General features: G+C 46.5%; 1 protein-coding gene across 2 annotated transcripts in view; it reads left to right on the plus strand.

Annotated features, from left to right (window-relative positions):
* Window positions 1-23,970, plus strand: part of RASGRF1 (Ras protein specific guanine nucleotide releasing factor 1) — a 75,404-nt gene that overhangs the window by 33,170 nt on the left and 18,264 nt on the right. Inside the window, exons 6-22 of one of the 2 annotated variants that reach the window (XM_034435533.3) lie at window positions 1,220-1,299; window positions 2,550-2,743; window positions 2,948-3,057; window positions 4,340-4,458; window positions 5,049-5,209; window positions 5,511-5,577; window positions 7,382-7,512; window positions 7,809-7,891; window positions 8,538-8,786; window positions 11,166-11,539; window positions 12,385-12,510; window positions 12,772-12,945; window positions 13,182-13,288; window positions 13,380-13,492; window positions 13,816-13,876; window positions 16,250-16,353; window positions 16,984-17,068. In XM_034435533.3, the coding sequence (XP_034291424.2) occupies window positions 1,220-1,299; window positions 2,550-2,743; window positions 2,948-3,057; window positions 4,340-4,458; window positions 5,049-5,209; window positions 5,511-5,577; window positions 7,382-7,512; window positions 7,809-7,891; window positions 8,538-8,786; window positions 11,166-11,539; window positions 12,385-12,510; window positions 12,772-12,945; window positions 13,182-13,288; window positions 13,380-13,492; window positions 13,816-13,876; window positions 16,250-16,353; window positions 16,984-17,068 (2,338 nt within the window). The remainder of the gene's footprint in view (window positions 1-1,219; window positions 1,300-2,549; window positions 2,744-2,947; window positions 3,058-4,339; window positions 4,459-5,048; window positions 5,210-5,510; window positions 5,578-7,381; window positions 7,513-7,808; window positions 7,892-8,537; window positions 8,787-11,165; window positions 11,540-12,384; window positions 12,511-12,771; window positions 12,946-13,181; window positions 13,289-13,379; window positions 13,493-13,815; window positions 13,877-16,249; window positions 16,354-16,983; window positions 17,069-23,970) is intronic. The other variant, XM_034435534.3, reaches the window with a different exon arrangement.

Genomic DNA, 23,970 nt, shown 5'->3' on the forward strand with positions numbered 1-23,970 from the left:
GTAACACCGCCCCAACGGCTACATCGCTGGCATCAGCCTGTACAACAAAAGGGGCTTCCATGTCAGGATGTTTAAGGACTGGTTCGGCAGCAAACAGTCATTTTAGTTTCTCAAACGCTGCCTGACAGTCCATAGTCCACTCGAGAGGCCGAGAGGGCTTTGGCCTCTCTTCTCCTTTCGTTTTCAGAAGATTAGTAATAGGTAGTGCAATTTTTGCGAACGAGGGGATGAATTGTTGATAGAAGTTAGCAAACCCCAGGAAACTGTAGTTGTTTGTGGGTGTGTGGGGGGGCCCATTCCAACACGTCCCGGACCTTTTTGACATCCTCCTGCCAATGCTCAACATCTATCAGGAGTTTGTTCGGAACCACCAGTACAGCCTGCAGATCCTGGCCCAGATGAACCTGGGGAGTGGGAGGGCTTGGCCAGATATGACCCACTCCTGTGCAGCTGCGTCAGGGACTAAGGGAGATAGTGTCTTTCTCAGGAATCAAGATTGAGCAGAAAAGGGATGGAATCCAACTGGTGTCTTCCAAGTCTCTTTGGGAGGGAGGGAGGAAATAGCCACATAATTCTCTTTTGAGGATCTCCAAGGAGTTTTCCCTTAAGAAGGTCTGGGCTTCTACTCTCTCATTTCCAAGGTGACAGGATGTGAAATCATGGATTTGAGTTCAGGAAAGGCACATTCCAGTTGTGCTTCCTAAACAAATAAGCAGTTTGATAGAGGAATTCATGATGGAGAGGGGTGTACTTAAGGGGAGCGTTGGCTGCTTCTGAAATTGATCATTAATCTGGATTCCTGCACAAAGTTGGACCAATGGCTTTGATTGCTCCTTCCAAGACTACAATTCTGTGATCCTATGGGGGATTGTAAGTGGGGTGGGAAAGGATCAGCTAATCTGTGACACTCGGAGTCTGTTGGCAACACTTTGCTACTCTCCAAAATCATACATGGGTGATGCTCCCGTGTGATTGGCTGCTCTCCCAGACTTTCAGATTTGGGGACAATTTTCCTTTGATTCAGACCAGTGCAGAGAGCTGAGTGAGGAAAAACTCAGCACGCATCTTATCCTCCTCTATTATGCACTATCCAGCAGCCTGGGGGCAATTAACATTTTCTTCCCAGCAAAATGAGTTTTCATAGGTGATAAGCCAAACGTCCCCCCCCCCACCAGTTTTCAGTTCCTAACTTCCTGGCCCACATTTCTTTCTCTTTTAGTGAAACCATCATGTTTTTACACCAGATCTTCTACCAGGGCTTAAAAGCACGCATCTCTAGCTGGCCAACCTTGGTGCTTGGTGAGTGTCAAGAAACTTGCTGTTTACCCTGTTCGAGATTAAACCAAACCCGAAGGACCTTCAGCAAAGTGCACGGGGCCTGGTTTCACCATTCCATTTCCATCTCCCCTCCTCATGGCCAGGCTCCCAATCCAAGCAAACTGAATATTCTGAGCACCCCCAGATTTGGGAAGGGAGATTCTTCTGCAGCCAAGATCTGTTGCTCTTTTCATCTCGGATTTCCCTCCAAACTTGGGGCTTCCTGCCCTTTTTATGTAGATGGGCTATAAGAATCTACACACACACACAACTGTTTGCCACTACTGAGTTGAGTCCATCCGCCCTCGACAGGAGAAAGTGATGCTGGCATGTTCACTGCTCTTCTGGCTGAGCTTCATGGTGCTGCCTGGACTGCGCCTGAGCCCGTCCTTGCCAAATGGCACATCCAGATTTTGAATATGTTGCATGTGATAAGCAAAGTGGCTGCCCACTCCCCACAATTTTCCTGCCCATCACACTATATCAGCAGGAGGGTATGTGTGGGGGCAGGGGAGCCCAGAGGAGCACCTCAAGGCTCTTTTGCAGGTCTTCTCCCCCACCCCCACCCACTGTTCCAGGGCTCAAAAAAGGCTTCAGAGAGAGATGGGATTCATGTTCTGAGAGCCCCTTTTCTTTCAGACTCCTCTCCCTTCCTTTCCTTTCCTTCCTTTGCTGCTTCCAAATTCAGCATGGCTGGTTGGGAAAGGGGCATTCTTCAGTAGTACATTATTAGTGCCAAAATAGGAAGGGGTTTTCATGGTTCTCAGGACACTGTAAACACCCCCTCTAGAAAATGATCTGCCCCAGCAATCCCAGTCTACAGGCGCCTCTTGCGTGAGGCTGGCTCAGGGACGCCGCCCGTGCCATCTCTCCCAGCACCGAGAAAGAGGGATCTGGATTGGGACATGTCTGGAGTGGAGCTTCACTTCCTCCACCCGAGCTCTGATCCCAGGGAGAACAAGCCCAGAGGGCAGCTGGGAGGGGATGAGATCTTTGATTGACACTGCCACAACCCCATTTAACGTTTAAAAGATGTGAAAGGACACAAATGGGATGTGGCATTACCCTGCATTCTCACTCAGAGTCTGCCCCTCCCCCCCAAAATGCAATGGCCAAGCCCTTTGCCCTACCAAGGAGTTTCCCCCAGCAGAGAGAGACTCTGCTGCCTGCCCAGGCCGGCCTTCCCCCCTCCCCCAGCCACTCACTGCCTGCCTGCCTGCCTTTGCCCGCAGCGGACCTCTTTGACATCCTCCTGCCAATGCTCAACATCTATCAGGAGTTTGTTCGGAACCACCAGTACAGCCTGCAGATCCTGGCCCACTGCAAGCAGAACCGGGATTTTGATAAGCTCTTGAAGCATTACGAGGCCAAGCCTGACTGTGAGGAGCGGACGCTGGAGACTTTCCTGACCTACCCCATGTTTCAGGTGAGGTTGTGGGGCACCAGGTCAGCTTGGGCACTGACATAAAGCCCCATTCGGGGTCCTTGTATGGTGTCCTGGAAATGCCACCCTGAAGGCTGGACACAGATGCTTCAGCACAGTCCTCTGAAGTCTGGGGGGTGGTCTTGTCTGGGCAAGCCAAAGCACCAACCCAGTCCCTGGTTCTCTTCTCTCTTGTGTCTCCACCAGATCCCCAGGTACATCCTGACCCTGCACGAGCTGCTGGCCCACACGCCCCACGAGCACGTCGAGAGGAACAGCCTGGACTACGCCAAGTCCAAGTTGGAGGAACTCTCCAGGTCAGAGGGGCTAAGGGCTGCCTTGTGGGGAGGGGCTGGCAGAATGCGGGCAGCAGGCCCTCTTGCACCCAGGGCCCCCTCGGCATCCACCACTGAGGTGGGTCCTCTCATCTATTTCCTCATCGGCCACCCTTTTCTCACAAGGAAACCGGCAAGAGATTCTGCTTGATGAAGCAGCCTCTCCATGAGGCTTTTACGGCATGAAGAGCCATTTGGGTTTCCAGTCGGTGCTCTGAGTCCTCCCTCCGACTCTGAAGCCCACAATACAAAGATCTCCATCACCTTTAAAGAATTCTGAATTTCTCACATTTTTGTATAATTATCACTTTGGGAAAAATAAGCAGCCATCTGCACTTAAGCAGAGACACAGAGTACAGGATGTGTGAAGCAGATAATGACAAGGCAACATATGTTATTTTAGAAATGCAGAGACTTTTCTTCCAAAATGCCTTTCAGGGAGAAAAAAAGCTCAGCTCCCTCAAACAGCTGATAGCTCCTGCTTGCCCTTCATCTTCGGTCCCCCCACCCCCCACCCCGAGCGGGCCCTGTGGCTCCCAGGTTTCCCTTTGAGGCGAATGCCCAGATGAACTGCCAGCTTTGCCCCCAAGGACTCTGGGCCGGGGGAATCTCTGGCTCTCTCCCTCCTGTCCTCCAGCTGCACTCTCTCAGCCCTCAGCTCTCTCAGCTAGGGACAGCCGGCAAATCTATGATGGTGGGAATTATTGTTGTTTAGCTGACCCTCTTCCTTTTTCAAACAATTACATTTTATTAAATATTTATTAAAGATGAATCATTAATAAATTTTATTAAATATTTTTGCTAACTAAAAATAATACAGATTTAAAGAAAAAAGCAAAGTCAAAGATGATAAGTAAATGGGGAAAAAAGAAACAGAAAAAAGATACAAAAGAGGTTTCTGATCTTCTTTACAGCAGTTAATGCATTTATATTTTGTCCTCTCACTCTAAAATAATCCCTTCTTTCCATTTTCTACCCCTTCTGATCATGAAATCCCCAAATCACAGGTTCATTCTCTCTGCTTTCAGCAAAAAGTGTTCCATAAAAGATTTCCAAATGTTGTCATTGTTGTCTTTTCCCTGATCAAAACAAGTAAATTTTGCAATCTCTGCCATTCTGCCATCTTCACCACCCTACTTCCCTTAGGGGCATTTCAGAGTCTTTCTATCTTGGAACAAATAATCTCGCTGCAGCTGCCATGTATAAAGCCACTGTCCAGCAAGAAAAACCCTGGTTTCAGGCTGACTGATCTCTTCCCATGCAGGATAATGCACGATGAAGTCAGTGAAACAGAAAACATTCGGAAGAACTTGGCGATCGAGCGGATGATTACGGAAGGCTGTGAAATCCTCCTGGACACCAGCCAGACTTTTGTGAGACAAGGTAGCCCATGAGTCTTCTGGCCACCAGAGCTCCAGAAAGAGCTGGAGATACTCCAGGAAAGGGCAGTCCCAGAGGGAGCCCTGAGGAGGCTCAGCAGTTCCTCTTTCTCAGGCAGCCCAGGGGCTTGTCCGGAGAAGTTCAAGGCTGGGAAGTTCAGGACAAGAGTTATTTAAGCAAAAAATCTGCTTCTATCGGAAGGCCTGACGGCCATCAAGGAATAGACCGATTCCTTTCATGGGCTGCCTGTCACCATGCCCACAGATGAATCCACTGGGGAAAGGCTCCCCAATTTAGAACATGAGGGGTTCTATAGCTTTCCTGCTGCTGGTCCTGCTAAATGTCAATGGCTGGGAGGATCAGTACACTTGCACGTTTGACCGGTCAGACCATTGCAGGAAGTTTTCAGTCCTGTTCTTTTCAGGTTCCCCCTCTGTCCACCCAGACCTGCTCTGAAAGCCTTGGGCATAGGTTTGGGCTGCACAGGGTCCCCCCATGGGCTGCCACCTGACCTGCTGTCTTTAGGTGCTACTAGGGAGGAGCTGGTGTCCCCAGGGCCGAGGGCTGTGACGGCAGTGCCTCTTCTCCCGCAGGGTCCCTCATTCAAGTGCCAATGTCTGAGAAGGGGAAAGTGACGCGTGGACGGCTGGGCTCCCTGTCCCTGAGGAAGGAGGGGGAAAGGCAGTGCTTCCTCTTCTCCAAGCACCTGATCATTTGCACCCGGGGCTCTGGAGGGAAGCTGCACTTGACGAAGGTGAGAGAGGCAGAACGTCGAGCAGCAGGTTACTCTAGAATATATTTGGGGTGTGTGTGCATTGGTCTCCAGCCTCCCATACAGAAGGCCACACAATCCTTACAGAAGCTACTGTACAGTGAGGGAGACACACACACCCCCGGTCATGACTGGAGGCTGCACATGGCAGCAGGATGCCAAGTGCATATGACAGACAGTAACTGAGCATTTCTCGTGGTGTGGAGGAGACGTAGCAGGAGGGTCAGGGAGCAGTGGGGATACGAGAGGCTCTCACGTAAGGCCTCCCCTGTGCTTTCTCCAGAATGGCGGTGTGATTTCACTCATTGACTGCACGCTGGTGGAAGATACGGAAAGCACGGATGAGGACCGTATGTATCCCTGGAGCAACCCCACCCTCCCACCCGCCGCTCTTCCACCCAGCCCAGCTTACATTTGACCCAAGCCCCCCCACCCCACCCTTAAGCTCTTTCCTGGTTCCCTGCTGTCCTCTGCAGCCTTAGCAGCACTGGGGTCTCCTGTCCCCACATAAGCCCTATGCACTTACACAGCCTCTCCTCCTCCGTTGACGCTTGACATGAGCATACTGGGAGTAGGGAGTCCAGAGAGAGTCTGCCTCAGGAGAGACTGTCTGGCTGCCATTCCCACATATCTATAAGGCAGGAAGCCAGGGAGAGTGCAGCAGGTAGCTCTAGGAGAAGAACCACAGCCTTCACTGGCGTTTCCCACTGCTAAACGAAGGTTTTTAATGGGGTTTCCCACTTCAAAGAAAGCCTCAGTTCATGACCCTGGGAGCTGATCTCACAAGCACAGCACAAGCCTGGAGCTGCTGTGGGGAGGAGGGGAACATTTCTCTCCTGCTCCCTTCCTCCAAGCGCCAGCTGCCTCATCTGTCCCTCTCAGAATAACAGAGCTGGAAGGGACCTTGGAGGTCTTCTAGTCCAATCCCCTGCTCAAGCAGGAGACCCTATACCATTTCAGACAAGTAGCTGTTCAATCTTGACTTGAAAGCCTCCAGTGATGGAGCACCTGCAACTTCTGGAGAGAAGTCGTTCCACTAGTTAATTGTTCTCACTGTCAGGAAATTTCTCCTTAATTCCAGGTTGCTTCTCTCCTTGGTTAGTTTCCATCCATTGTTTTTTATCTTGCCTTCTGGTGCTTTGGAAAATAGGTCAATCCCCTCTTCTTTGTGGCAGCCCCCCAAATACTGAAATACTGCTATCATGTCACCCCTAGTCCTTCTTTTCAAAAGCCTAAAGGTAAAGGTTTCCCTCGCACATATGTGCTAGTCGTTCCCGACTCTAAGGGGCGGTGCTCATCTCCATTTCAAAACTGAAGGGCCAGCGCTGTCTGAAGACGTCTCCGTGGTCATGTGGCCGGCATGACTAAACGCCAAAGGTGCACGGAACGTTGTTCCCTTCCCACCAAAGGTGGTCCCTATTTTTCCACTTGCATTTTTTACCTGCTTTCAAACTGCTAGGTTGGCAGAAGCTGGGACAAGTAACGGGAGCTCACCCCATTACGCAGCACTAAGGATTCAAACCACTGAACTGCCGACCTTTCAATCGAAAAACTCAGTGTCTTAGCCACTGAGCCACCATATCCATCTTACCTTTCACAAGCCTAGCTGTACCCAATTCCTGCAACTTTCTTCATATATTTTAGCCTCCAGCCCCCTAATCATTTTTGTTGCTCCTCTCTGCACTCTTTCCAGAGTTTCAACATCTTTTTTATATTATGGTGACCAAAATAGAAGCAATATTCCAAGTGTGGGATTACCACACTTTTTATAAAGTGGTATTAACACTTCATGTGATCTTGATTCAACCCCTCTGTTAATACAGGCTAAGATTGCATTGGCTTTTTGATGGCGGCAGCTGCACAATGTTGGCTCATATTTAAGTGATTGTCCACTGGGACCCTAAGATCCCCTCAGTTACTGCTGTCACACTCTTGCACTAGCAGTGAAAGGGTGGCTGGTGCACAATGAAGGAGCTGCCCTTTCAGTCTTTAAGGAAAAGGAATTTTGCACCAAAATGAATGTCCTGCCACACAAGTTGGAGGCTAAAGGCCCAGCCCAGCTTATTCCCTTCCTTTCACTTACCCCCATGCTTTCTCTTCCCGTGATCATCTTCTTAAATTGTTTCTCTCCTTCCTCAAAATAACAACATAAAGGATCTGGGCAAGATACGGAGCACCTTGACTTCAAGATCATGGTGGAACCTAAAGACAGCGCACCTTATACCATAATCCTGGTGGCATCATCCAGGCAAGAAAAGGCTGCATGGACCAGCGACATCAGCCAGGTGAGGAAAGAACAGTTACACCATGAAGAACCAACACTTTCTTTCCAGGCAGGGTTAGGGATGTTAGGACCTGGGGCTGTAGGAGAATCCTTCACTGTTTTTCAACATGCAAGGCATCCTCTGGACTAAATCAAAGATGAAGAATGACATTTGGAAGAGGAAGTAGTTGCCGAATGAGCCAATGCTTACAAGTGACACACACATCTCCCAAAGATCCATTGGGAAAACCAGCAGAGCACAACCGCTTCCCAACCCCCCTCCTTCCTGCTTCCTGAAATCTCTTTTCCCTGTTTCAGTGTGTAGACAACATCCGATGTAATGGCCTCATGATGAACGCCTTTGAAGAAAATTCAAAAGTTTCTGTTCCGCAGATGATCAAGTAAGGAATGCAGTTGCCTTTGTCTAGAATTGTTGGGGGTATTTTTGATGCAACCCCTAATTTATAAAGGCTTCCTGCCAACAAAGCCATCAATAACACAGGGAGTTGGTACCAGAAGTTCTTCTGGGTTAATTGCTCTATTTTGAATAGCAAAGTGTGGACTGTGCTCCAGAACTATGTGAGGACAGGGCAAAAACTGTGGCACGTGTATCTTTTCAGGCAACAGAGATGCCACCAGTGTCTTACTGGCCTGAACCTGAGAGATGGAGAGAAAACTGGTTTTTTTTGGCTGGAGCCAAAAGTCTTTTAGAATAACAGAATAACAGACCTGGAAATTACTTGAAATTATATCAATTTCTCTAGCAAGTAAATGCAATTTAAATGGAAGAAATGAATTAACTATAGCTGGATTGTTATCTATTATTTAATAATGTTGTAAACCATTTTGGGATTTTCTGTAATAAGAAGTAGCATGAACTCATTTCAGAATGGTGGGTCTGCACCCAGACTGCAAGCCCCAGCATCCCAGCCAGCTTCCTCTCCAGCCCTTGGAGGTTCAGGCCAGTGAGCATCTCTGGTGCCTGGAAAGCTACAGTCACCACAGACGAGGCCGATTGGCTGTGCTTCCTCTCTCTCTGTTCTCCAGGTCAGACACTAGCCTGTACTGTGACGACGTGGACATTCGATTCAGCAAGACCATGAACTCCTGCAAAGTTCTCCAGATCCGCTATGCCAGTGTGGGGCGTCTCCTGGAAAGACTGACAGACCTGAGATTCCTCAGCATTGACTTTCTCAACACCTTCCTGCACTCATACCGGGTCTTCACCACGGCAATGACTGTGTTGGACAAGCTGATCACCATCTACAAGAAACCAATCAGTGCAATTCCTGCTAGGTGAGTCTTTGGCAGCCACATGGGTGAAGCTCAAAATATGGGGGAGAGAGAAAGAGAGAGAAAGAGAGAGAGAGGAGAGAGAGAGAGAAGGAGAGAGACTGAAAGATTGAGATCAGCTTCCTTCTGGTCTGAGGGACATTTGATAGGATATCTGGGGCGTCTTGCTTTAGTGAGATGAGAGCTACCAAGGAGCCTCCTGCCTACTGTGATTCTTGAAATATATCAAGCTGGGGCATGCCATCTAAAATGCCGGGTAAGATAATTTCCCAAAGAAAGGCAGGTCAAATCCCATATGAAATAGACCAACAGGATCCCAAAAGTCATGAAAAGCCACTCAGATTAGTGCAGGTTTGCTTAGAGAAATGGAAGCGCCCAAGGCTGATTTCCCCCCACCCCCAAGGATTGGGGCTGCTTGATGAAGCTGCAACTGAAAGTATCTCATCAGTCCTCCCCACTTCAGATGGGGCAGAGATATAGAGTGGAGCCTCACTATACCCTTGGTTCCTACCTAAGGTCCTGGGAAGCCCTCTTTCCATCCAAGCCCAGGACTTCTCCAAAAACGTTACCCAAACCTCCTGGGGGTGGAAATTCAGCTGGGGCCATCCGGGCCTTTTCAGATGCTTCTTTGTTTCACTGATTTGATTGTGTTTACAACACCATGCATGCTTAATAGAAAGACAGAAGGAATAAGTAAGACAATATTCAGAAATCTAGAGACAACCTTTGGCAGAAAAATTCCTCCCAAGCCTGAGAGAGGCAGCCCAGTGTCCTAAGCCCCCAGCTCGGTTTGGCAGGAGAGTTAGAGTTCGACCTGGGGGCTTCTTCATGGATCAATCCCACTTTTTCAGCAGCATCCAGCATTACAGCCCCCATTAGCATGCGAAGCTTTTCACTGTGTGGCTGGCAGTGGCCTGCTCCCTCTGGCCTGGGGAAACATGGAACCTGCCTGCATCATAAAAGCTACAAGTAGTTCTCCATTTAAAACCAGACTGGAACTTCTATCACCAAACAATGCACTCATAAAGCAGGCCACCGTCTAGTGGTGGCAATCCTGGGACCTCCTGGTTTGTGTTGTTAATTGAATACTACCTGGTCTTGGACCCTCCTTGGCATCCTGGCCTTGGTCCTCCTCAGCCTGAGCTTCAGGAAGGCAGGGGCTGCCTCAGCTTCCTCCAGCCGCCGGCCTGCTTGGTCAGCAGCAGAAGCACCAAGATGGCAAAGGTCAACTGGGCCAACAGGGACCCTGGTGTGTGGGGGGCCGAAAGGGCATAGATGGGGGAGAGGCTGGTGGAAGGAGCCGAAGCGCTCCTGTGGTCATAAATTGCGGGTGGGCTGCCAAGTGCCTGAATTTTGATCATGTGACCACAGAGGGTGCTTGTAGCAGCCATAACTTTGGGGACTGGTTGTGAATCCGTCCATTCAGTGCCTCTATATCTTTGACTGGTCACTGAACAAATAGACTGCCTGCACTCGGCTTATGAATCCTCCAAGGCAGGGGTGAAATGCTCCCAGTTCGGACCGGATCGCCTGATCCGGTAACGATGGCGGTAGGTGTTTCGGAGAACTGGTAGCAAAAATCCCTGCCCCCCCCCAAGCCCAGCTGAGCCGCGCGATCATCAGAGGCTTTTTAAAAATTATTTTTAAAAGCATTTTTTCCACAACCTCTTCAGCCAAAGAGGTTGTAGAAAAAATGCTTTTAAAAGCTTCTGAGTATCCCAACTGAGTTGTCTGACCGACAGAGGCTTTGTTTCTTTTAAAAACATTTTTTTAAAAAAAACATTTTTAAAAGAAAAAAAGCCTCTGCTGATCAGGCAACTCAGCTGGGATCATCAGAGCCTTTTAAAAGCATTTTTTACAACCTCTTTGAAGAGGTTGTAGAAAAAATGGTTTTAAAAGTTTTTTTTTAAAAAGTTGGCCACGCCCACCTAGTCACATTACCCACCACCACCACCAAGCCACGCTCACAGAACCGGTAGTAACAGATTTTAGATTTCACCACTGCTCCAAGGATCGGTGCTGCATCCAATTGCAGATCTCTGGAGGGGTTTTGGCCTGATTGAGTCTCACCATTCGAGGTGGGGGGATGAACCGCCACTCCTCAGCTCCTGATCTTCTCCATCCATTCTGTTAATTCACCTGCATCTCACGGTAAAAGAAGAGGCCTGGGGAAAGGGGGCCCTGGACCTCACCTTTTTGAACTAGCTCATACTAGTTGAATTTTCTTCTAATGGGATTTGGGGCTCACACTCTTCTCTTGGGAGATTATGTAAAGTCATGCGGTGTTTGAGGAATTCAGGCAGTTGTGTCATTAAGGGATGCAACGTAGAGGAGGAAAGAGACGCCCTGGTGAAAGCTTTGTCCCTGGATGTCTTCCGCCAGGTCCCTGGAGCTTTTGTTTGCCAGCAGCCAGAACACCAAACTCCTCTATGGAGAGCCCCCCAAGTCTCCACGTGCCAACCGGAAGTTTTCCTCCCCTCCCCCTCTGTCCATCACCAAGTCATCCTCACCAAGCCGGAGGAGGAAGCTGTCCTTGAACATTCCCATCATCACAGGAGGGAAGGCCCTGGAGCTGGCGGCCCTGAGCTGCTCTTCCAATGGTTATGCAAGCATGTATTCCTCCGCCATGTCGCCCTTCAGCAAAACCACCGTGGACATCAACAAGCTTTACGTCTCCGGCAGCTACTCCAATAAGATATCCGACGAGGGAGAAGGGAGCACTGAAAAGGCAGAGGAAGCGCTTCTGAGCAAGACAGGTGACTGCCTTTTGGGGGGGAGGAGCAAAAGGTGGTCAGGAGGAGCCCAAAAGGGACGGTTTCAGCTTCTGCTCTCTGACCGTCCAGGAGCCAGACAGCAGCTCCGGGGGTGGAGCTCTCTCTTTTCTCACACGCCAGGCTCAGTGGAAAGGTGCCAGGTGGGCGGGTAGATGTGGCAGTGAGAATTCATACCCCCCCCAAATCTCAGGAGACAGGCCAACCTGGGAAGAGGTTTGGGACCACCTTCTCCTGGGCATCGCAGGGCTTTGGATTCCTGGTGCTGCTTTCTGCATTGAGTTAATGCTAGTGGCGCAGCAGACTAAAGCACTGTTATTAACATCAGCTGCCTGCAATTACTGCAAGTTCAAATCTCCCCAGGCTCAAGGTTGACTCAGGCTTCCATCCTTTCTAAGGTAGGTGAAATGAGGACCCAGTTTGTGGGGGCAATAAGCTGACTTTGTATAAATATACAAAAGAATGAAGGCTATTGCTGAGCACATTGTAAGCCGCCCTGAGTCTCCGGAGAAGGGCGGCATATAAATTAAAAAAAAAAAATTCGGATGAAGAGATCGGACAGACCCAATGGCTTCTCTCCCAAATACCTGGGTGAATCTGCTGAAAGCAGAGAGGGGCTGACAAGCATGGAACCTTCAGCCACCTTGCCTTCAAAGCCTCCTTTTCCTCCTCCTCCTTCTTCCTCCTGTTCCTTCCTCCTCCTTCTTCCTCCTCCTCTTCCTCTTCTTCCTCCTCCACCTCTCCTCCTTCCTGCTCCTGCTCCTCCCACAACTTGTCCATCAGGAACATTTGGGAGAAATGTCTAAAGCTGTTGCTGCTTCTTCTGCCAGGCTCTGAAGAGTCTCCCCGAGAAGATTCTGCCTTTGAAGCAGCCCAGAGTGAGGACGCAGACCCAGAGGCATCGCCCACCAAGTCTCCAACAACCCCTAAACTGGTCAGAGGCAAGAACTCTTCAGGTAAGCTGGCTGTGGGGGAGGGGGAGGGGCCCCAGAGAAGCCATCTTCACTCTTGGCAGGCGGCCACTCTGGGGCTTTCTAACAGGGAGCCTCTGTGGGTGAGGCTGATTCTGGCCCCCGTGGAGCCGCAAAGGGTCAGGGTCAGCCTCTGGGGGCTGCTTTTCCCAAGTGGGCAGGGTTTCTGATCCACCCAGGAAGCCCATTGGAGAGATGTGCCAGATGGAATCTGGATTCAGATCCCAATTGCCTCCCCCTGTGCAGAGTTCCCTTTGTTCTCCTATAACAATGGAGTGGTGATGCCTTCTTGCCGAGATTTGGAGAACAGCCGCAGCAGCTCTCTCTCAGCTGCCTCTGCATTCGCCATTGCCACCGCCGGAGCCAACGAGGGTACCCCGACCAAAGAGAAGTACCGCAGAATGTCGTTGGCCAGCGCAGGTGGGAGAAGAGGAAGGGACCTCTGGGCTGGGTGGTTCCTCTCTTTCTCAGGCCCCGCAATCCTTCCGGCGAGCCTTGGAAGGACTGCTGCCTGTGGGAGGAGACCAGGCAATGGCTGGAGCCATCTTCCAGGACAGGCCACCAAGTCTCCTCCAGGTGTCTTGCTGATCCTGCTTGGGCCCCACAGAGCCCTAGTCCTGGGTGGGTTTCCAGGCTGACTCTCTCTTGCCCTGCAGGCTTCCCTTCTGACCAAAGGAACAGCGACAAAGAGTTTGTGATCAGGAGGGCAGCGACCAACCGGGTGCTCAACGTCCTGAGGCACTGGGTCTCCAAGCATGCCCAGGTACGTGATCGGAGACCCCGGGCTGAAGTGGGCTGTGCTTGCCTGACCAGCTGGGCCTCACTGGGGCTTATGGCAAATATCCCTTTGACAGGACTTTGAAACCAAGGAGGAGCTGAAGTATAAAGTGATCAGCTTTCTGGAGGAAGTGATGCATGACCCAGAACTCCTGACTCAAGAGAGAAAAGCCGCTGGCAATATCATAAGGCAGGTCATGCAGGTCCCAAAGGCAGAGTTTTCCTCTCACTCTCACCACAGATGGGGGTCCTAATGCAAGGCAGGGAGGAGACTGTGTGGGACCCTGCCTGGCCCCCGAGTCCTGGTTGCCCCAAATGCTGCACTTCATTGGACCGTCAGCTCAGGGCAAGCGGCTGGTCACGTGGCTTGACTTTCTGATACAAGGGAGAGGCTCTGGATGGAGAAGCTCAGAGCCAGAGAAACCCAGGCCCTCCCCAAAATAAGCTGAAGCCTCCCAGTTTTTGTCACTGGAAGCTCACTGCTGCAATTCTCCATTTCTACTTGCCTGCCAGGACCCTGACCCAGGATGACCCTGGAGACAACCAGATCACCCTGGAAGAGATTCTGCAAATGGTAATGTCTTCTGGGGTCCCCAAGCAGGTCACAAAGAAGCCTGTGCTAGTTTGGTTCGTTTCCTAAACTAGGAGCCAACACTGGGCTCAATAGTCCACAAAGCGAGTCTAGTATTACCTGTGTAACAATGTAATTGTGAAGATTGGCATAAAGTTGAATAGTTATGGATTGTTGGGGAGGTTGTTGAGGTGTCTTCTAGTCACCTCAAAAGGGAAGGTAAAGTCAGAATACCAGCAAGAGAGGCCTTGGCGTGGCCTGAGCCCAGCGGTGAAATCCGACTGGATCTATCCGGCTCGCACGAACTGGTAGCGCCAGTGGTGGGAGGCTCGACCAACCCGCTGGGATGTCATTACATCCCATTTTTGACCCTCTGCGCATGCGCAGAAGAGGTACACGCACTATGCATTCCTGAATTGGTAGCCAAGGTAAGTGGATTTCACCACTGCCTGAGCCCCATTGAGGCCCCAAGAGGTCTGATGAGATCTGCCCGATCTTCCCTTCTTGGTACCCTTTGAGTTAGGCTTAGACCAATCTGCGACCTCTTGAGCCTCAGCTTTAGGCTGCTTCATGATAGCAACCATATAAGTAGGTCAGAGATTTGAGCAGAAGCACATCTGAGTGGGAATTTGAACTCAATTCAGTCTAAACTGGGCAGCACTACCCTGGCTCTTCTTTCTAATTCTAACTTCAGCAGACAGTTATTTATTTATTTATGTCCTGCCTTTATTATTTTTGCAAGTTACTCAAGGCATATTCACTATGCCAGGGGTGTCAAACTCACGTCGTCATCACGTGACATATCTAGACTTTTTTCCCCTTCGCTAAACTGGGCATGGGCGTGGCCAGCCCACAGCCCTGCACTATACCTTGCTTCCTCTTTTCCGCACAACAACAATCCTGTGAGGTGGGTTGGGCTGAGAGAGAATGATTGGCCTAGGGTCACCCAGCTGGCTTTTATGCCTAAGGCGAACTAGAACTCATTGTCTCCCGGTGATTGGCCAAAGGTCGCTCCGTGGGCTTTCATGGCTAAGGCGGGACCAGCACTCATGGTCTCCCGCTTTCTAGCCTGGCGCCTTAACCACTAGACTAGACTGGTGACCTGCATTGGCCCCAGCATGGGAGGGACAGAGGTTCTTTGGGGGAGCATCTCAGGGCCTCAAGGGGGCCATTTGTTTATAACACCCAACTTGAGGGGGCATCTATTTTGATCCATTCCTATGGAAGGGTGGAGTTGAGAAGATTAAGGAGCATAATGGGTGCTTTAAGGCTTCTCTGCATGTCAGCCTATTTGGAGATGTTCTTAAGAAGAGGACTGGGTTCTTCGTGCCTGCCTGTGAGCCGGGATAAGAAGCAGAGACTTTCTGCCATGCGTGTGCTCCTCTTGCCCACCCTATGAATCCTGTCTGCCAAGCGCTGGAGGAAGAGTGCCGGAGAGCCTGGCATCTCTCCTGGGCTGAGCGGCATTTGCCTCTTTGGATTAACCTCCTCTGCCTCCAAAGAATGACTGTTGTGCAATATCTGTGTCGATGGGCTGAGTTAATGGGAGCAAGAATCTATCCAGACTCAGGAGGGTTTTAAACCTTTCTGACTTCCTGGGTTTGTCCTATGTGAACAGCCAGGGTTCCATCATAGGAAACATGAACCTCAAGCAAGGTGTGTCTCTTTTCTGGAGCTCAGTGGTTCTGTTGATTTCCTGGCCTTTTTCAGAAGACGAGGAACTGGAAGTGCCATTGTCCTGCCTTGCTTGGGCCTGATGGAGCAGGAGGGTTTGCAGACTAAGGCCTTGCTCTGAATCAGCAGCTTCTGGGGCTCAAATGCAAGGGAAGGGCCTGGATTCCCTCCTCCACTTCTCCTTCACCACCAGGCCCTTGGTGTGGCCTTCTTGATCCCCCTCCAAGGTCCCCTGACTGGGCATGGGTGTCAGCTGTCAGGGAGGGATCAGGGGGCAGGTCAGATGGGCACTTTCCTCCCCCTCCTTCCTGCCCCCATATACCCCTGCTAGTCTGCCAGGTTCAAGGCTGCTGGGAAGTGGAGTGGAAAGTTCTCCTGGCCACAGCATTCACTTCACCTGAATCCACTCCCCCCCATGCTTGCCCCCCACTGAGTATCTGGTGCTGCTTCCTTCATATATGGTCTGGGGTGTTCTGGGAGGTGTGGTTGGAGTTGCTGCCTGTGGACTGGAGTGTCCTACCACAAAGTCCCAGCCCTTTGGGGTTCCTGGCCTTGGCATGACCCCCTTCCCTCCACAAGAACGGGAAGAGGCTGAGTCCGTCAGGATCCGGCTCACTCTGGCTCAACATATCTGAGCAGCTTCTTTTGCTTCACCTTCATTTGGGGACCCCATCCAAGCAGCCCCTTCTTTTTCCCTTTCAGGCTATGGGGGTCAAGGCAGAACCCTTTGAAAATCACTCAGCTTTAGAAATAGCTGAGCAGCTTACCTTATTGGATCACCTGGTCTTCAAGACAATACCCTACGAGTGAGTACTGAGCCCTTTGCCACACATTTGGGATTGCAGTCACGATGAAGGTTGCAAAATTGCATTCAGCTGGGGGAAGGGTGTTCCTGTGGGTGATTTTGCAAATACAGGTCCAAACAAAGATGAAGATGAATGTGTCATAGACATCTGTCACCCCTATCATATCCATGGGGCTTGTGGGAGTAAGTCTGCCTCTCCCCGCATCCACTTGCAAAGACCTTAGGAGGAGACCCCAGTGGTGGGTTTCAAAATTTTTACTACCAGTTCTGTGGGTGTGGCTTAGTGGGTGTGGCATGGCTTGGTGGGCGTGGCAGGGGAAGGATACTGTCAAATCTCCATTCCCACCCCACTCCAGGGGAGGGTTACTGCAAAATCCCCATTTCCTCCTGATCAGCTGGGACCTGGGAGGCAGAGAATAGATGGGGGCGGGACCAGTCAGAATTTTTACTACCGGTTCTCTGAACTACTCAAAATTTCCTCTATCAGTTCTTTAGAACTGGTCAGAATCTGCTGAAACCCACCTCTGGGAGACCCCCATTTCCTCAAGAACTTCCTGTGCAGGACAAGGTGGGCCAGGCAGGGAGAAATTCTGGAGAGGGCCCAGCTCATCCCGAGACCTCTTGTTTTCAGAGAATTCTTTGGACAAGGATGGATGAAGGTGGAAAAGAATGAACGAACACCCTATATCCTGATGAACACAAAACACTTCAATGACGTGAGTGCCACTGCTGTGGGTCCAAGTCTCAGTGGGGTTTTGCAGGGAGCAGCTCAGAATTCAGGAATAATTTCTTCCAACAACCAGTTTGCCAAACTGCTCAAAAAGTTAACAACTGGTTCTCCCGAAGTGGTGCAAAATGGCTGAATCCCACCAGTGTCACTATCCTATATTATACAGCCATTTGAATCTATATACTGTAGATAAAAGCAAAAACCACTCACACATTAATCACAAAATCTCCAGAACTGTAAAGCCTACAAACTTGAAATTTGCCACGTATGTTCCTCTTGTTTCTAGGTGCTCACTAAGAAAGGATTTTTCGAAATAACCATCAGAGCATTAGTATTTCCTATATTATTATAACATGCTCTGATGCTAATTAGTTAGATATTCTACTCCCCCCTCAACATGAAAATAACTTTGGAGAGAATAGGATAGCATAGGACAGGCTTCTGTGGGGCAAGCCTGAAGGAGAGAATGGGGAGAGGAGAGGATCTATGGGGTCACTCTGAGGGAGAGAAGGGGATAGGAGAGAATCTACGGGGCCAGCCTGAGGGAGAGAAGGGGAGAGGAGTGGCCAATCATAACTACTCATTAATTTTCAAACTCTAAGTGTCTATTTATCAAGCCCGATCACATCGTTTCATAGCGGAGCACAGGTATTCAACTAGTTATAGTTATATTTACACATAACTATGATACAATCATATTATCATCAATATTATATAGTTCTTATACAGTAATTTTACTTCTATTCTCTAGCCATATATACCATCTACTCCAAACTTGGTAGTACTCTGATTCTTCTCTCTTTCAATTCTATTGAGAGCCTACCCATCTCTGCACATTCATATACTTTTCTTATTATCATTGCCTCTGAAGGAATATTAGTCTGTTTCCAATTTTGAGTGAAAACAATTCTGGTTGCAGTTAGTATATGTAATATTATATATTGAAATTTTTTAGCCATTTTCCCATCTCTAATGCCCAATAAAAATAGTTCTGACTTCAGTTTGATCTTTTGTTCAGTAATTTCTTCCAGCCATTCCCTTATTTTATGCCAATTCTGGCTTTGGGGCAGGTCCACCACATGTGGTAGAAAGTTCCCTGTTTATAGCTACATCTCCAGCATTCGGGTGAGTGGTTTGGAAACATTTTGGCCAATCTGGCTGGTGGTAAATTCCAACGGTAGAACATTTTGTAGAGGTTTTCCTTATAGGCTGCTGACATCGTTAATTTATAATTTTTCTCCCATAATTTATCCCAATGATCTAATTCAATACTGTATCCAAAATTTCTAGCCCAGTTTATCATTGTCTCCTTCACATTTTCTTCTTCCATTTTAAATCTTAGGAAGAGATTATATGTTTTGGTAATCATTTTTTCCCCTGTCCCTAATATTTTATCTAGTTCCAATTGTTTTCCATAGATGCCATACTATTCTAAATCTTTTTTATATCTTGTCCTAATTTGGAGATAGGGCCACCAATCAATCTTTATTCACCCACTACACCCACTATCTGGAACGAGCTCCCCCCGGAGATACAGAGGATCCCGGATCTGTGCACCTTCCGCCGTGCTCTTAAAACCCTCTTATTTCAGCAAGCCGGCCTGGCCTAATTTTTCTCCCCTTTTTAAAATTTTAAATTGAAATTTTAATTGGTTTTTGTTGCAATATTTTCAGGATCAGACTCAATAAATCTAGTAAGAGTTAAGAGTTCAAATATATCTCTCTTTATTTACACAAGGCATTCTATATTCACTGAATATTCACAGATAGAAGCGAAGAAATGGATGCATACAGCTCCTTATATATACAATGGGTGGAGCTAGGTGTGGGAGTGGTGAATTATGAATACATTAAGTAGTGAAGAATAAGTTAACCCCTGATACCCCGTTCATATACTATTTACACATTAGAGAATAAGGCATTTACATGTGACAAATCCCCCTCTAAATGCCGATTCGTTAAGCTACACCAATTACATTCAGATTCAGGACAATACAAGACATATAACTTGGAAGTCAAGTACTTATGCTGCTTAGAAGGTAGAGGCTTTGTCAGTATGTCAGCTAATTGTTCTGATGTTTCACAATGTACTGCTCTGATAAATCCATCCTGAGATAATTGCCTCACATGCTTAAATTTTATATCTATATGTCTGGACCTTTGTCCAATGGCGTCAGATCTAGATATTTCAATAGCTGCTTTATTGTCTTCATGCATAACAAAAGGTAAAGCAGGTTTTTTCCAAACATCTGAAATTAAATCATTAAACCATACAAGGTTATTTGCAGCTTTAGATAAACAAACATATTCTGCTTCTGTCGTTGAAGTGGCCACTAATTCTTGTTTGCCAGTGTACCAGTAAACTGGACAATCATTTAGGAGGAATACATAACCGGATGTACTTTTTCTACATGAGGTGTCTCCAGCCCAATCCGCATCTGCGTAACATGTGAGGTTTGGTTCCTTAATATTATTAGGTTCTAACATCAAACAAAAGTCTAATGTATTTTTCAAATATCTTAATATCCTTTTAACAGCTTCCCAATGGTACATTGTTGGTTTGCTGACATGTCTGGATAATAAATTGAGGGGTAAAGCGATATCAGGTCTTGTCCAATTGGAAATATAAAGAAGTGAACCTATGACTGATCTATAAAACGTGTTATCTTTGAATTCAGGGGATGATTCATCAGCATTTCTTAGGAAGTCAGTCTGCATAGGAGTGTCACAAGGCTTGGCATCACTTAGATTACATTTGTTTAAGAGTTCTATGATCTTATCTCTCTGAGTAAGTTTGAATCCTCTTTTAGTCTTATTAATTTGAACACCAAGATACTTATTTACTTTGCCTAAAGATTTCAATGAGAAATGTTCATTTAGCTTAGTTACAAATGTTTCTCTTCTCTCTTTATGTTTACCTATGTATAAAATGTCATCCACATAGATCAATACAAATTCTATATAATCATCACCTTTTTTCACAAAGAAACAGTTATCAGCAGTAGTAGCATTGAAATCCATAGTTTTAAGTACTTTTACTAAACAATCATACCATCGTTTACCAGATTGTTTTAACCCGTATAAACTCTTGTTTAACAACCAAGTCTCATTCTTGTTTGTGTATTGACTGTGAGGTGCTCTTACAGGTGCCCTTATCTAGTTTTGCGTGTAGATACGCAGTCTGTATGTCATATTGGAATACATCGAGATTGAGTGCTGATGCTACTACTAGAGCTGTTTTGACACTCTCAGTTCTTACTGTGGGGGAATATGTGTCAGTATAGTCCTCCGGATATTTCTGTGCATAACCTTGTGCGACTAGTCTGGCTTTGTATAAAGTATTGCCTCCCTCTAAGTTTTTAATTTTATATATCCACCTAGTACCAATAATTGTTTTGTCTTTTGGTGCAATTGCAGGTGTAAATACGTTTAATCCTTGTAAACTTTCCATCTCTTTTTTCATTGCTAATTCCCATTTTTCTTTTTCTTTACGAGGAAGTTTTAACACTTCTTCATATGTATTAGGTGTCATTGATTCACTATCCATATGCATTATGTAATCCTTGTATTTATTTGGCATTTGATTTCTGGTGTTTCTAATTGTTTTTTCAGGTTTACTATTATTATCATGCAAATATCTTGCTTCCTTTTTTGTTAGTGTATCTGTCTTTATTTTGTGTTGGCTATTTGTCCATGTTTTGGTTTTGTTTCTATGTTTGTTGTCATTTTGCTTTTCTATAATTCCTTTTTCTTGGGATTTTGTATCTTTGTTGTTACTTGGAAATATTTCATTAAGATGTATTTTAGACCAGTTGGCCTGCTCATGGAACACAGCTGTTCTGGAAACTATAAATTTGTTATTATTATCAATGAATCTGTATCCTTTAGTGCCTGTCTCATATCCCATAAATCTGAGTCTTCTGGACACATTTTCTCCCTTTCTTCTTAATTGTTTAGGTATGTGTACGTCTGCAGTGACTCCAAATATGTGCATGTGTGCTAATTCTGTTCCGTTCTGAAACGCAGAAAATGGGCTAGATGTGTAATGTAACATTCCTTTGTCCTTCAGCCATTGGGAGAATTCTTTAGACATGAATTCACATCCCCTATCTGTCATGATTTGTTTTATTTTGGTATTGTGTTGTGTTTCTACGCGCTTATAAAATTCTTTAAATTTCTGAAAAGTTTCATCTTTGTGTTTTAATGTATAAACAAATCCATAGCGACTGTAATCGTCCACTATGGTCAAGAAGTAACGTTTTCTATAAGTGATTGATGGAGTTAGTGGACCAACTAAGTCCATGTGTACTAAATCAAAAATTTTGTTGGTTGACCTAGTTGATTTCCTTGGCCTGGGGCTAGTTTTTAGTTTTGTAGATTTACATACTGAGCATTCCAAATAGTTTTCACAATTTTTTATTTTAACACCTTCTGCGTGTTCAGTCATTTTTTGTACTACAGGAAAACTGGCATGTCCTAACTTCCTATGTAAAATATGAGCACACTCATCATGAATTGGCTTACCTATTTTTGGTTTTTTTTCATTATGTGCATCTTTGTGATCATGAGCTATTTTACATTCATCATTGTCACTATTGCTAATGTTTTCATCATCTACTTCAATACAATCTTCCATATTTGAATCAATGTTATGCAAACATTTTTCTTTTGTTATTAAATAAGGTAGGCCCCCTTTAATCATCACTGTACCTATATCTATTTTATTTTTCTCCAAGGTCGCTTTTCCTTTTGAAAAGACAATGTTAATATCGGAATCCCTGCTTAGTTTTATGGCACTTAGTATGTTATGAGGTATTTCGGGTATTAGTAATACCCCCTCTATTTTTCCTAGGCCAGGTAAGGTTACATTCCCTCTACCTAATACTTGAACCTTTTCTTGGTTAGCTACCTTTATTACAAATTTATCTTCTACAAATGAAGATAGTATATTTTTGTTATTGGTGGTGTGATTAGTTGCTCCAGAATCAATAAGCCAATTATTGTTCTCTGTTTGCTGTATGTTAGTGTTGTCTTGTTTATTTAATCCATTCAGTGAACCAGATTTTTTATCCTTTGAATTATCTCTGCCCCCTCTATTCTCTTTGTAATTTGGCGGGCTTCTATATCTATGTCTATCAATGGAAGACTGTCTATAGTTGTATTTGTTTCTGTATTCTGACCTATGTCTTTCCTTTGAAATTTTGGGGCAATCTCTTCTATTGTGTTCCCTAGATCCACAGTTGTGGCATCTAAATGCTTCATTATATTTTTCTTGAAAAGCTACTTTTCTATATGGTTTGTGTTCTATGTGATTGTTAGAGCGACTCCTCCTTGAATTGTCTTCAGCTATTAACTTATTGGATAGACTTTCTATGGATAAGTATCCTAGATTGATTGTGTCTAAATGTGACATATAATTATCCCATGATGGGTCAAGTGAGTTGATGATAACACTTTTCATTGTTTGATCTGAAATCACCTCCCCCCTTAAATGCAGTTCAGCTCTTATTTTGTTTAAAGATATCAAGTGCTCACTTATGGAAACCCCTGGTTTTATCCTAGATGAAAAGAAATCTTTAGACATCCTTGTGGTAGTAGCTACACTGTCACTGTGAAATAGATTGAACATGCATTGAATAATTTCTGAAACAGTCAGATTTTGCTTAATGCTGTGATACATAGCAGGAGATACACTAGAAATTAATAAGAAAAATGCTCTATGGTGTAAACAGTCTAATTTTAGAGTCCAAGGTCTTTTTGGGGGACTAGTGATAAAAAACAGTAAGTTTTCTTTCATAAAGACAACCTGGAGCTGCTGATACCATTCTTGTAAATTAATGCCATCTATCCTCAGCTTTGGGAAGTCACTAGGCAAATTTCCGACATTATTAGGTCCATTACTTACAACCTGAGGTAGTCCGTGGTCTCGTAAATGCAGAAAGTTACAAAACGGCGTGGGGATGCTCGCAACGAGCCTGCACGGTCTTCTCAGCAATTCATGTCTTCCTGGGCCGTCTGCGTAGTCTTGCGCATGCGCGTTGTCCATTTCGTCCCTGAAGTTGTCGTGAGAGGTTCTCGTCGTTGCAGCTCGCTCGTTCTGCTCCTCCTCAGACGAATCGGTATCTGGCTCGATCTTGGGAGTCCTGACGATGTTGGCTGTTCTTTTTCTTCTTTTGAGAGCGTTGGTGCTTGCATCGGTCTGTGGCGTGGGGCGGTATCGGCAGGGCTCTCTGGGTTCTGGCGTCGGCGCTCTCGTAGTCAGGATGGGAGCGGGTAGATTTTGAGGCATTGGCTTGCTCGCTTGTTTCTTAGTTAGCTTTTTGGTAATTTTTAGTTTTGGTCCAAATGCAGCAAAAAGCGTTTTCATTGCTGATTTTATCTGATTATTTGTTGAATCACCTTCACTTTCCGATTCTGATTCTTCTGAGGTGTTTGAATTTTCTTTTTCGTTTTCGTTGTCTGGTAATGTTTTTCGCGCCAGAAATTTTGAATCGAGTTTTCTGATTGGCTCTGCTTCGCTCACCCTGGAGGTCTGTTGAAACCAAGATGGCTGCCATTCAAAATTTTGCGCGGGATCACCGTTTTTCTTCTTCATAGTAATTTTTTCTGCAATCATATCACTCACTATTTTTGGGTCTTTTGTTTTTCCAGTAGTGATGTGCTTCTCTCTCGCTGCTCCGCTGTTTTTCAGCATATCTTGGAGGTTCGCGATGAGACTTTCATCATTTTTCTGGCTCTTTAATAGTTTTAATATCTCTGACCTGAGTTCGTTGTTTTCTATTTTGATTTCCTCCTGATCATCATTTTCATCTATTATTTCTTCGTCTTCAGTGGTGTATTCTTCGGATTCTCTCGAAATCGCGTTTGTTGATTCGTCGATTATTTCTTG

This window comes from Pantherophis guttatus, chromosome 13 (assembly GCF_059756535.1).
Source record: "Pantherophis guttatus breed Tessera chromosome 13, ASM5975653v1, whole genome shotgun sequence".
In the NCBI taxonomy this organism is placed as follows: domain Eukaryota; kingdom Metazoa; phylum Chordata; class Lepidosauria; order Squamata; family Colubridae; genus Pantherophis; species Pantherophis guttatus.